We start from the raw sequence: 15,037 nt of genomic DNA, 5'->3' as shown, positions 1-15,037 counted from the left end.
TTTTCTCTCTCTCTCTCTCTCTGCCTATCTCTCCATCTCAGTAACAACAAAGAGTATGAAGGGGGAAATAATTTAATTGATAATTGTTTTGAAGGAATAGACAGCAACTTATATACTGTACATTTGCCTACCCACACATGTAATACTGTAGGTTCGTTAATTAGTTACCAGTGTAAATGATGACTCTGTGGTGTGATGCTTACATTGCGCTGGTATCAAAACCCAATATTTTAAGAAACAGTGAACACAAAGTGAGCAACATCAAAGGCCGTCTGAGGGTTTGTCATATGGATGTCTTCTCTGATGAGATTTTCTTATGCGCAGGTGCCCCGCAAGGCTGTGTTTTATTTCCTTTGTTGGTTTTTATTTATGCCAATGTGATTAGACTGCAGGACAGCAGTTTACAATTATTTTAATATGTGGTTGATATGGCTTTGGATGGTTTATGTTCTCAAAGCAGAGATTGTGATGGACAGAAATACTGTGAGCAGATTTCCAGATTTCAGGAATGGTGCAGGTCCGGCTATTTGTTGATGAATGTGGACAGAACCAAGGAACTGATTCTTCACAGCCGTGACCCCTTCCCATCACTTACCCTTTGTGATAAATCTGCTAAAACAGTAGAATGTTTCAAGTATTTCTGGACTTATATAGATGACAGCCTGAGTTCTGCACGCAACACTGACAGTTTTTAAGATAGCCGACCAGGGTTTGTTTTTAATCAAGAAACTGAAGAGTTTTGGAGTAATTCAGGATATTCTTGGGGCAATTTATGCTAACCTTGCTGAAAGCATTCTTGTTTTTAATATTTACTGTATGGTTTGGAAATCTTGGCACTAAATGCCAGAATAACCTGAACAGAATTGTCAAAACAGCAAGCAGGTTGGCAGGCAGGCAGCTGAAGCAGCTATGCAGAAAAGCTCAGACTATAGTAAATGACCCTAACCACCATCTCCATTCTGACTCATTCTGAGATTCTTCCTTCTGGACATTGTTTTAAAACACCATTGGTTAAACATAGCCTGTACAAAAGGACATTTGCACCCAATCCAGTGGACCTATTCAATAGGACAGGATGATCATGTTGGGACTGGTAACATTGTATAGTATATATTTTTCTCAGCAGCCATATTTTATGTAATGTCAGGTGAAATGTGTCTGTGTTTTGTGTTTTGTGATATGTGATCTGTTGAGATGAGGCAAAGACAATTTTACAACCTTGTTCAGATAATAAAATTCTATTCTATTCTATTCTATTCTATTCTGTTCTATTCTATTCAAATAAAGGTAAAATTATGTTTAACGTGTTATGTTTATTATGTTTAATATGTTTAATTACAAACCCGTTCATGGCTGATAAATTAAATTTTAAATTCATACAGTAAATGCATTCCACATGATGGACTCTTCATTAAATAAAAACATTTCATTGAACTAACTTGTAGTTGTGCAACATCAAAAAGCCCTCTGCATTGCTTTTGAAAGACATCAGACACGGGGAGAACATGCACACTCAACACAGAAAGTCCCCAAGATGAGATTCAAACCCACAACCTTCTTTCTGTAAGGCCACAGTGCTACCCACTGCACCAGAGTGTCACCCTGGAATGAGACAAAAATTTTAAAAAATTAAATAAAATCATCTTATATCTCAATTACAAAGTTTTATTTAATTGATGATCAACAAATTACAACAAGAAATATTGCATTCACCCAAAATTATAAACCACAATATGAGAAGTGCATATTTAGTACTGTAATGTATGGCTCCGCCACCAGTTTGGCTCACTACTGGCTGTCTTGCAGCTGGCCAGTTTTCAGCAATTTTCAGGTCCCTCCATTTATGTTTCAAGCCATTGACATCCTACTTGCACGGCTCCATTGATCCCATCGCAGCCCATCTCGCGTTGGTGGACATGTTCCATACAAAAGGCATGTACTATGCAGCATGGAGTGGTGATTGGCCACTGTGCTGCAGCTTGTGTTTTGAGCCTCTACCATCTCCATCTCGTCTGTACATTTAAACTGGTGTCTGCTGCTGGTGCCGGCACTAGCAAAGGAAAATCGTTAGACTGCTATCATGACATGTCAAATTATTGGATTGAAATGTTGTTGATTTACACCTGAATAATATCCGTATGCAGCCTATTTCGCCCATTTGTGCATTCAGAATATAGCTGAAAGAGATAAACACCATTTCTGAGGTGAATTGCAGTTTCATTATTTAAATGATCAATTCACTTCTGTTTTCAACACAAGCTTTCCACAGGGAGAGTCACAATGCACTCTCGTCTGGCTGGTCAAATAGAAACAAAATGTGGGCTGCAATTCAATAGATAAACTGAGTGTTTTTAACACAGTGAGGGACTATTTCTTGTTTAATGGGCTACTATTTCAAGTGGGGCTGCTGAAAACAATCTGAAATACAGAAACACAGGAAGTAGTATTTACCTTTGTTACAATGGAAAGCCTCTTTTATTCTTTTCTATTTTTTTCCAATTTAAGCTGATGACTCACATCAATATTATATCACAAGTGCACTGAAACCACCTCTCAGGAGAGCTTTGATTTAAAATTTTATTCAAAATTACTGAACGGTGCAAGTAGAATTTCAGTACCAGTATTTTTGTCCACCCACAGGCATGTGCTTAACCAGAGAAAATGTACATTTTCCAGTGCACAAGGAAACGCCTCCCAATATCAAAGATTAGAACATTGCAATATGCCCCTGAAGACCCCCTTAGAAAACACACATAACTTTGACTTAGCAAAGAAGATGTGCATAAATCTACCGTACAAAGTCTGAACGTGGCCCACTGCGACTGAGTATGAGGTTTCATGAACTCCCTTGAGGGTGAAGCCACCATGTGTCAATCACTGATTTCCCACTGCAAAGCCACTATGGTTGGTTCAAATCAGCCAGTGGCACATAAAATTATGGGGGCTTCAGCCAATGTTCATAAGGCACCACTCTCCCGTTAATACACCGATCTTCATTAGCTTAATGTAGCTGTTCCTGCATTCTTGCATTTTGACAGACTATTAAAAAGTTAGTACTAGAATCTGCATGCTTACCCCATGCTTAGACATGCTTAATCTGTAGCAGGGGAATTGCCAACGTTCATGCATTCACTAGGCAACGTAGTACCCTTCATATTTTCCAAAAATCCACACATGTTCAGGGTCATAAAGTCTTGATCTGCCTTCACTACTATAGCTACCTTAACTGAACCAAGCTAGTGGTGCAGCCTAATTTTGGTTCAGGAATTATTCAACATTCAAAGAGAGCTGGACCACCTTCCAGGTTGGGAGCCAGGACCGCATGAGAGCAAAGCCTCTGTTCTTATGATATGGAAATGCAACCTTTACAGCTCTTGATTTTGCCAGGATTTATGCTAAATCAGTCTTTCATTATGTAAGGTTCTGCTTTGTTCCAATGCGCAACAAATATTATAACTCCTAAAAAAGCATAATTTCCATTATTTTATTAATAAAATAATGTTAATTACAGAATGGAATTTCAGAGTGAACGCCACACAACCGATCAGAGACATGCATAATACAAACATTTCCACACTTTTATTGATTACATTATTTCTATTGCCATATCTTTCAGTCTTTACATTGCACTGCAGGGAATGTATGTCGTGACAGAAAAAGGGGTATGTTTGGGGTCTGTTTTTATTCTCTAAAGCACAACGTTCCCTCACTGGGTAAAATTTGTATCTTAGAATACTTACCTGAAAAGGTAAAGGTTACAATGAATGTACCTCTGAGGGTAATGTCCCAGTGATAAGCAAGTGTACGCCCGTAGGTACAATTTCTGTACATTTTTAATGACTGAGTGCTTGTGTGGGGAAAATCAATAGTTGTGTCAACATGTTGGCCAAGGTCCCACAATCAGTTCTTTTCTGTAAAATGAAAATGTTATCTAGAGTTTATTTAACAATCTTCATTAACATCTATAAAGTATGGTATGAAATGTGTAATAAGACCCTAGCTCTGTTTAATTCCAGAGTACGTGTTTGACTGGACACACTGTCCCAAGGCCCCCCTCATAACAGTTGTGTTCCAAAAAAACATAATTGCATTCAATGCACATGTTGACATGGCTGTATGTACTGGATTAGCAGGTGCGGGACTGTGGGTGGAGATAATAGATCTGGGCCCACCCATTTTTTACCACTGGCCCATCCTAAAATGAGAGTCTGGATTTTTAAACTTTTATTTCCAATTATTTAAATTGACATTAATGCTAAATAAAGAATTGAAATGAAAAAATGTCCTCCCCCTTTCTAAAAAAAAAATTAGAAATCCATTTCAGCTTCTGCAACCCAAATTGATATTGATTTTTTCTTTCAAAATATTAGGATGGCAGGTCTGCCCCATACCTATACAGCACAGAGAGTCTGGCACTTTACAGGGTTTCCTACAGAAATAGAAATGACCACAGACTCTCAGGCTTTACAAACATTAATTTCCGTACCTCCTGTCCTCATGTCAACAGACAGAGTTCACAAACAACATCACACGTCCACAAAATAAAGCCCCAAACTTAGGGGATTTTGCATTTGTTCCTTCTACCTTTTCCTGCCAATCACACATGGTCCAGGCACACAAAGAATACATCTTCCCATTTCACATTTAGCTACATCAGCCAATAAAAACATTGAATACACACACATGTAAGTGTACACAAAATTTGTATCTTAGAATACTTACCTGAAAAGGTAAAGGTTACAATGAATGTACCTTTGTGGCCCCGGTGGCTACTTTACCAGTAGCGCACTGGGTAGCATCTTTGCTTGTGAGACCATTGGAAGAGTGGCAGGCACAGATGCAAATCCCCCTTGTCCTCAGGGAGATCTCTAAATCATTATGCTTGCTTGCTAAATAATAGTTTCCTAGAAAAATGAAACTATTGTTTTGTAACTGTGCAGAAAACTGATTTATACTTCCTTTGTTAGGACTGAAGTCCTAACAAAATACACACAAATTTGCACATTTCGCTTTCAGAATTTTTACCAAGTTTAAAGTTACCTACCTTGCTAACAACTTGACAGGCACAAGACAATGACTCTTTAACTAGGCTACTGTAGCTACCCTGCAATGGCACGTTTCTAAATTAATGTTAGTCCTATAAATGTAATGTAATGTAATATATGTTCTACTGGCATACAAACAATTACTGTCTGTTACATACACAATACCCCATTAAAAACACTGCCATTTAAAAATATGACAAACACTTTCATTCATTTGTCATTCATGGTAAAGGAAAAATTACTAAATCCATGCTTATGTGTTTCTTTTAGCTAGAATGTATGTGTGTTTGAATGTATTTATGTGTAAGCTTATGCATGACTCTCTCGTAGCCTATATTTATTCACATTACTACAAACACAGCCACAAAATGCCAAATTACTTATACATATAAAGCACTGTCTATAAGGGCCAAGCTACTTTAAATAATTTAGGAAACATTGGGTAGCATTGTTTTTAAATACAGCTTGTTTAATTTGTGTGAGCTATGATGGCCAATATATTTTGTCACTGGACCTAATTTTGATATCAATACCTCCAATGGCAGGCCTAGATTTTGCGAGTTTGAATAAATGACTTTTAGACCCTGCTTTGTACGTGTGAGTAACTAGGCATTTTTGTACGCTGAGAATGTCGTTTTCTTCAGATTGAATATACTACTCAGGGTTGTGTGTGTACCTCAGCTGTTACGTTGCTCAGAAACCAGTCAATTTCACCCAGGGTTCTATATTGCATTTAGCAACACGTCGGCTTCCAGCTGTGTAGAATGCAGGTGTCAATAACAGTTTAGAACGCTGATCAGCCGTTCACGACATAAACAGCTCAATGGCAAACGTTGCATATTTGGCATGACAGAGCCATATAACCCACTGTAAGTTAATGAAATGAAGGACATGGGGTGTGCAAACAGTTGGCCTAATTTATTCAATTAAAGGGCCCAGCCAGAATTACTTTGGCCCATCAACATTGAAATCCTGGGTCCACTACTGCTGCCAAGCATACCGGTGAGTACACAGTACCATGTATTCTAGAGCACCATATGAAAAAAAGGATTGAATTTGCACTTTGTTGGCATCGCCCTGCATGAACTTTGACCTTATGCATATATTATGAGTATGTTATTGAATTTTCTGAAATTTGTATTTCAAAACCATTTCTAGTTATAGATCAAACACAGTCTGTTGTGTAGAAAAAAATATACTGAATCCTTTTTACCTTTACATGAACCTTTCCAGCATCTGTTGTTTTTTAAGGTTTATGCAACATGACGTCGGTGGTTACTGCTGTTTATGGGGGAAAGAAATGTTGCAGAAGAACTGAAAAATCAAACATTTATTTAGAATTGCTACTCAGGAGTTAAATATGAAGCTTGCTGGGATTAGACTGAATCTGGGCCGAGGTTTCTATAAGGCATATTGCGGGAACAGAGAGAAATAACTGGAAACTAAAGTTGATGCTTAACGATTGCAGGATCTTCCCAACTCAATTATCTATGAGTTACAGGACTCTGCTGAGCCTGGAGTGAGTGGTATTGATAGAATTCACAGCATCGGGGAATGCCTCATAACTTGATTATGACACTTTATCATTGTCATAATCACTTTATCAGGAAACCATTTATTCTGCACATAAAAATCCAGAGTATCACTAGGACACATTTCATATTCCATTCTTTAGCGACTGACTATTTATGCACAGCATTTTTATAAATTAATTTCATGGAAATTTAACTGGAACACCAATACAATTATATGAAAAATGGTTGCTTAAACTTGCAGTTCAAGCAAATGGTGAGTCACAGTGTGATACATCGAATTCAAGCCTTTTCTTGACATAAATTTTTGTGGGTGTGCTTGTGGGAGTGTATAATTACAGAATCAAGGATAAGAAACCAATGTGTTTTATACACATTGCTAACTTTAAAAAATGGGATATGTACTCCACAAAAAGGAGAATTCTACTAAATAATTTCAAAACAGAGCCATATACTCAGGACCCTATTTTCATAGTCAGATTTTGTTACTACAGACTGTAGTGCACCTGGAATGCCAATGCAAAAGAGTTTGGCTTAAGAGGAATAAATTACCATTGTCTATTATGGATATTTGGATTCATGATGACCAATCAGATCTGCCACTTTTTTACTCTTTAGAATCACTGCATCAAGACCAAAACTGGCAGCTTTGTCACTTTTGATATACCAGGAAATGCAGTCACTCCCAAAAAGGCCTCCTCAAGCAACTGACATTGTCAAGAAGTAGATAATGCAGTGTGCATTCGTTGTTCATTTTGTGAATTTTCATGCTGGATATAAGCCTTGATTTATTATTTCTCATTGATTTACTATTTGTCATTATTTTCTTTTTATGGTAATTTATAGTACCAAAACTGTTTATAGACTGTTTTTTACCTGACTATTTGAGCGACATAGTATAATGTACCGATCAATTAGGTTTCATTGATGCATTTGTGATGCTCTGCAGCCAACCTAAAGCAGCATATGCAATTATGCCTTATCAATATCAAGCTCTGATGAAAAAAGGCTTGCATAAAAATGAAACTAATCATTTTTCATGATCATAATTAGACAAATTGACATATCTCAGCACTATTACAAAAAAATGCAATTTGGAAAACTAAATAGTAGTAGTGCCATATGTAGTCAAAAAAGCCATATATTGAAATGGCATAATATGATTACACTGGGTTATTGTAAAATCAGGGCATAGTTTATTAGCAACACCCACAATTACTCAGTAGTATGTACACAAATGTATGCAACAGAAGAAAAAAAAATTATAAATTACCCAGCTGCTTATAAACACATAAAACAGAGAAGAATCTGTAAGACCCATTTTGACCACCCTAGGTCATTTGAGCTGGACTTCAGTGAGGAGGATAGGTTTATCCAAAGAAGACCTACAACAGCTGGATTTGCCTCAATTGTCAACTACATGTTTATCTGCTTACTTGAATGATTATTTTTTTCTTTGCGAAAATTTGGGCATGACACTGTGTAATCCTATTATGGTAGCCTACCTTCACACTGTTCTGACTAATAAACTCCACACTGCTTTCTGAGATAATGAAAGATCAGAATAAAATGACAAGGATACCAAAGAGAATGGGTCACTGAAAAGGAAATATTATGTTCAGAAAGCAGATGTTGAAAAAAACAGTTCTAATCATATCCTAATTATAATTGCTGATTGATTTAAACTGGCTATGGCTACAAAGTGAGACAAGCCTATTCAATAATAAATTAACAGTATTGTAAGTAACAGTTCAAGTGAAAAGATTCAAATTAAATTGCAAAAAACCTTAATTCCCTGTGTTTTTTATCTTAAAGGTTCAACTGCACATACTTTATTTATTTATCAAATACATATCTTTGACAATTATAGTCTTGTGTGATTGTCTACTCCATATGATCAACATCAAATGTTCACATGTGTACGAGCATCAAAACAGCACTTTGCACTAGTGTTCCTGTTAAAGGATGGTCTGGGTGGGTCAAAATACAAAATATTCAACATCAAACTTTAACAGAACCACATAGTTTTATTGACCACCCATCCAAACCCATTTCTGTGAATGTCTGTCTTTTTGGCTGTCTGTCCCTGAAAATGTATTGTATACTCCATGATGCCAAATGTTCCCATTTTTGTAGATATTGCAATATCGTTTAGTGCAAAATCATGCAATACCTTCATAGTGTCGTATTCAACATTTGAACATATTCAACAGCCCGTACAATTGAAACAATTGTTCAATTGAGTTTTTTTTTTCTTCCCACAGCAATCCTGATAAGAATTTTAAACGCATATTTAATGTGGACAGGTCTGTAGGCTTCACAGTAAGTAGGAAGAGTATTTTGATTTATGGCCAACATATTTATTAGTATTTTCTTTTTTTGTAAAATATGGTGTATATTCCATTTTGCCATTCCATGAGCCAAAAGTAGCAATCCTAACTATATTCCCTATTGCACCACCACCAAAACCACGTTGACCCAAACAGGTTTATTGCAGGTCACAAAACTACCAAACAATGAGTAGGCTGAAAATAAATAAATAATCTGTTTTTGCAGGATAACATTCCAGCAGTTCCGCTAGTAGCCAGGAGCATCTACATTACTGTTGTCACCAAAGTACGCCCCAGAACAGATTTTGCTTTTAAAGCAAAAAAAAAAAAAGTTTTTCATGTTATATTTTATCCTTAATAATCTTACTTAAATATAATTCCTAAAATGAATTGAGCTGTACTGAATATATAATAATATACAACAGACTTAGAGTCTTTGACACAATGAAAAGCCTCACTTCTTTCCAAAACCCAAGTCAGATACTGTACAAGTTAGATTGGCAAGGTATTTTAATTAAGCTTTAGAATGCTCACAAAACCTCAGATACTGTGTTCGAACTTCCCGATCAGAGCGCCCCCTATGAATGATTACCTTCATGGCATACATCATGCCCACATTTTTAAACCAAATTAAGTGAAATTAACCCAAGTCATGAATATGAATGGGTCCTCTCCTCTGCCCCCAGCCATAGCAAGGGAGTGGGTTGGGGGGGGGGGGGGGGGGGGGGGGGGGGCGGTTGGGGGGGGGGGGGGATTGCTCTTTTAACTGCAAAGCTTCTTGCCTTCCAAACTCCATCTGGCTGTGACAGATGCAGCCAAGTGCATGAGTGCATGATTATATCAATAAACCGGCTGGAAACTTTTTGCGAACGGTGCTGGAGTTTCCCTGCAGCAGAAAAATAAAAAAAACTGTGAGTTTTAGCGGTGAAGAGTTCCTGTGGGGGCTTGCATTCTATATCACCGATCTGTTAAAAGATCTGGATTTCCACATCTGAACACACACCTTGCCGTATGGAAGAGCTGAGTCACTATTAAAACCCCATAATGTTGTTCCTTCCAGGGACTTATGACACTGACTGAGTCATTACGTGGCCAGCTACTTTCAGAGTGGCACCATATGCAACTTATATAATGTCACTTATCCACATTTTCATCGCTCCCCAGATTCCCAAATTTTGTCTTAAAAGTATTTCTACTTTCCCCTCCTCTTCACAGCCTGGTTGCATTGGCCCATATGAAAAATATGCATGCTATTTATTTCAGTTTAAACAGAATGCATTCCAAATGGACTGCAATACATTTTCAGTCCTGACTAAATATACTGCAATGTATTACAGTTCGAACAAAATGTTTGTCAAGTGCATTGCAATACATCTACAGTCTTGCACATACATGTATTCAGCTAAATATTTCATGGTTTTTATGTAGCTATTTTGTGTATTTAATGAGTGCACACAAGTTGTAATCGAGGACAAATAAGCATATTTTCATGGATATACCAAAAATGGTATAATTCCAACATTTAATATTTATTTAAGTTTGCCATAGTGTTAGTACCAATTACTTAAATTGTTTGAAAAATATGTGCATATATTTGTGAATATATCAGAATACTTTTTAAGAAATATATTTTACACACATGTAAATATATCGAAATGTATTGAAACTATATTAAAAATATACCAATCGACATGTATGAAATACATGTTGCACATAAAAATGTAATTTGTAAATATATCCATTAAAACATTTTTGTTTCAATTTATAACATTTCCAATACATGTTTACCATGTTTTTAAATGCATTGATTCCCAGTATTTCTAAATGTATTTCCTTTCCATATGGAAAACATATTTTGAAATGCATGTCTTTTCCATATGGGGGCTTCTCAAAGAATAATTCATAAAATTATGTATTCAATTAGTGTATGAGGGTTTCTCTGCTGATATCAATTAAACTGTTCCCTTTAGAGTACCAGGCCACTGTATGTTGTACAATGGAATCTGGAATGGTCAGCTGGAGACCATACAGTACATCACTGCACTGAGAGTCAGTGATTTAATTGGATGCGGTACATGGGAACCCCATGATTTGTAGCATCTTGTCTTAAATCTTAAATTTAAATATATGAGATTCAGTAATATTGCTGTGAGGTATTTGGAGATGAAGAACACCTGTTCATTAATTACATTCTTATAAATTAATCTAGAAGCACAGACCTTTTATTCCTGGAGGAGAAACTTATGAGAACTGATCAAGAGGTGCCCATGTATATTCATGCACCCATGAATTAAATTAAACTACTTTTCAAGCTTTTTCTATTGCCCCTAGAGGTCGGAGGCTGGCATTTCCAGAGCTGCGGCTCCATTAAGTAGTCAATCTCTGACGGAGTTCAGTGCAGATACAAGCAGCCAGTTAGTTATTAAGCTACACAGGGACACCGACAGAGAGTCAGTAACTGAGGTGGCTTTTACAGCCACATTTGCACTCTAAAGTGAGTTTATTTGACAGATCAGAATGCTTTTTCCAAACCCAATAGAACGCCAATAAAAAATAAAACAATTTTTAAAAAATATTTGAAAAATAAATTAACATATAAAACATGCTGGAGTTCATTTCTACAAGCTGGTCATAGGTTGAAGAACTGTGGTCTGCTTCACAGCTGACAAAGTACTCTGCACCACTCCGCCTTAATTCCAATAAATAAGATGGTGGACACAACGATGAATCCAAGCAATAAGTCTGGACTCTGTCATTAGTTACATGCCATAGAAAACTGTTTGCAGTTCTGTCATGGTTCAGAAGAATTTGTCTAGCATGAAACCTGGCAAGAGATAAAAAAAAAGCTCTAATGATAAATGTACACCGGTTTGGCCTTGAGCAAATGAATCATATGAGAAAACAATGATTTAGAGAAGAACAAAGGCAGTGAGACAGTGACTGAGTTGGAGAGGGACACAGGCAATGAGCTTGTCACTGATTTCAACAAAGACAGAGGTAGAGAGTTAGTTTCCAGGTGTGAGAGGGACACTATTGATTGCAACATTGCGTTTTCCAGTCATAAACCAAAATAAAATAATAATAAAAACTGGCATGTTATTCTATATATAAATGCACACATTGGCACCTTGGTAACAAAGTAATTTAGTTATAAACGGGATTTTTGTTATTCAGATGTGCTTCAATCTGTCACACAATTAAAAACATGAGCTTGTCTATTCTTTTACAAACAGTTTAGCAAGGTAATAAATAACCAAAACTACCTCACAAAACTCCGTGAGGAAAAAATAGTTGCATTTACTTTTAAATAAAACTTAATTAAAAAATTGAATCTGGTTTTTCAGCATGTTCAGTCATTATAGCAGTTAGAAATACATGGAATAACTATTTTTCTTAATCAAATATTGCATGGATAATTTAAGTATGTAGCAGAATATTTGATACATAATTTATATGAAAAAAAATCTAATTATTTTATTGTGATTGGTTTCTGCAATAAAAGATGATATAACGCATAAGCGTAGGTCGGTTGTGTTTTACAGCTGAAATCTGAATATGAAACCATATTCACAAGAAGAAAATATAAATAAATAATCCAAAGATACGATGGAGTTGGATATTGGCATTTAGAAATCAGGATTTCATTTCTGAAAGGTACCAGCACCGATTAGACTAAACTGGTGTAAATTAAAATAGGCTACATATAGGCTACCTTCCCTTATCATTTTTACCATAATACCTCACTAATTGTTTTGACCGTGAAATAACCTTAAACAGTGTAAATTATTTTAACAAGGTCAATGAGTGGACATTAGCCCACACATTTACGTTTATATTTTTCAGTGTTTTCACGGGATGTGTAAAGCAGCTTTAATGTTTTAGAATACTTAAAGTGAGTTAATTGTTATTTCTTTGTTTCGCTGTATTGGTTTGCGAAGACGCTGCCAGTACTGGGATACCTTAATAGATCCATTCTCTCTTTCATAACACCGAGATCCACCTCTGCTTTGCATTGAGCGCACCAAGATAATGCGAGAGCGTGGCGTGGAAGCCCTTCCACTCATCATTCCTGTTGACTGACATCGCCGATGTTACAGTCTCCGCCCCGCAGCTGTCGATGCTATTTGAGAGAGAGGAGGAGACGCGCAAATCCAGTCCTGCTACAGCGCCGTCAATGGCAAGCAAGCGCTGTGGACAAAGCACGTATAGCCAATTTCCAGTTGCGCCATGGTTTCGACACCGATTCCCAATCTGTGGATTGTATTTTGTCTTTATGTATGTCATCAGGCGAGCATGGGGATAGCACAAAACACGAAAGAAGGTAAGGGATAAACTTGTTCCCTTCTCCCGCGTCCTTTCCCACGGTCATGCAGAAATTTGACTGCGGTGTGATGAAGTGACACAAAAGCCACATATTTGTGCTACTTTATGCATTGTTTGGGGCGTTTACCTAAATGACTATTATTCTTATTATTATGATGATGATTATTATTATTATTATTATTATTATTATTATTATTATTATTATTGCGCTACAACTATTTATTTATCTATTTATTTTTAATAGAGACAAGTATTTCCTAACGCAGCACAATGTAGCCCGGTATATGCGGAACGCTTGTAAAGAGTCACTGTTAAAATAAGTAGGCTATGCAAAATAAGTAACTTAGGCTACATAACCCATCGAGCTTAGGCACATGGTAAAGCATACTACCCATCTGGCCAAATCTTTGGCATGCAAAGGAAATCATGTCAAACAAAGTTTACTAGGATGTTATAACTGCTATTTGTCCTGTGAATTCGGAGCTACATTTTATTAGGCGTTCATTGTTGGAATAGATACACACTGTCTAGAAAAGTAACATTTAACAATGAATTGTTGCAATTTCGCTTGCAGTTATTTTGTTGCGTTCGTTTACGATGAAAGGCTCGCTGTTGTAATATCACATGCAGTAATTGCAACGTCAAAATTCATATTATTTTTATGAAATCAAAATATTTAATAAACAGTGCTGACTCAATTAAAGTCATTAGACATTTGGACTTTTAGGCTATTAAGAAAAGAAAAAAAAACACCGTTTCCCGTGAGGACCAATAATGGAAAAGTTCTGCAAGTTAAGGGTAGACACATTTTAGGTCCAGTTAATGTAGAGAATGTAGTGAAATGTAGTTCTCAATGGTAGGCTATCCATGGAACAACTTGCCTGGCAAAGACTGGCACGCCGAAGTGTAATAGTTGCCTGTGCATGCAGTTCATGACATACGTTTGTATGTACGTTTTTTTTTTTTTTTTGTCAGATTGTGCGTAAAAGCCATGTAGGCTATTTCCTATCCGTAAGAATCGCTATATCGGTAACGAATTTATCAGGTTTAGACATGCTTTCCCCAGATTCCATGTTTTCGGATGGGAGCAATAACGATAAAATGCAGACAGGAGGCATGTATTGAAAGCCTGCGCGCGTGCTTGGCTCTTGGTATTAGTGACTAGCAACATCTATCAGACACTGCACCTCAATACAAAAAAAGTTACATTTGTGCTAAAAACGGCGTTGGTTTCCTTTTCTCCTGGTCGAGGTACTGAAGTATCCATAGAGTGAACCATGGATGAACCATTATCTTTCTTCTGATGTAAGAGCCTGTGTAGTTTCTATTTCTCAGGACATGTAAGGTAAACAGCAGTGCATAAACAAATGTATACATACAGCTTTCTAACATCCTGAATTGCTGTGTCTGAATTTTGTGAGGTCTGACAATAGAACCCTACACACAAAATATCAACAGAAGCTACTAGCATATATATCAATAGAAGCAAATATAGCTATAACCATGTCCTGTCCTTATCAACTGTGCATTGCAGGTTAGTTTTCATTTTGCTAAACAATATGGGGCAACACATAAGTTACATGAATTTACAATATCATTGAGGTCTTGGGTATGTTGAAATTGACTCATACTGTGTGTGTGTGTGTGTGTGTGTGTGCGCGAGCGCAAGCATCTGTTTGTGTGTTTTATTGACATAATACATTAATAAGCTATTCACTTCTTTTTTTTAATGACAGTAATCCTTTTGGACTCTAAAGCCCAACAGACAGACCTGGAGTGGATTTCATCTCCTCCAAGTGGGGTAAGT

General features: G+C 36.7%; 1 protein-coding gene across 4 annotated transcripts in view; it reads left to right on the top strand.

The window, feature by feature from the left end:
* Nucleotides 1–13,024: 13,024 nt before the first annotated feature.
* Nucleotides 13,025–15,037, top strand: part of LOC118214216 (ephrin type-A receptor 7-like) — an 84,141-nt gene continuing 82,128 nt past the window's right edge. For 3 of the 4 annotated variants that reach the window (XM_035393978.1, XM_035393968.1, XM_035393947.1), the window contains exons 1-2: nucleotides 13,025–13,228; nucleotides 14,967–15,031. In XM_035393978.1, coding sequence (XP_035249869.1) covers nucleotides 13,135–13,228; nucleotides 14,967–15,031 — 159 coding nt within the window. In that variant the 5' untranslated portion in view covers nucleotides 13,025–13,134. The remainder of the gene's footprint in view (nucleotides 13,229–14,966; nucleotides 15,032–15,037) is intronic. The other variant, XM_035393956.1, reaches the window with a different exon arrangement.

Source organism: Anguilla anguilla, chromosome 1 (genome assembly GCF_013347855.1).
Source record: "Anguilla anguilla isolate fAngAng1 chromosome 1, fAngAng1.pri, whole genome shotgun sequence".
Lineage (NCBI taxonomy): Eukaryota > Metazoa > Chordata > Actinopteri > Anguilliformes > Anguillidae > Anguilla > Anguilla anguilla.
Note: the sequence above shows the minus strand (reverse complement) of the source record. Positions and strands in the feature narration are given on the sequence as shown.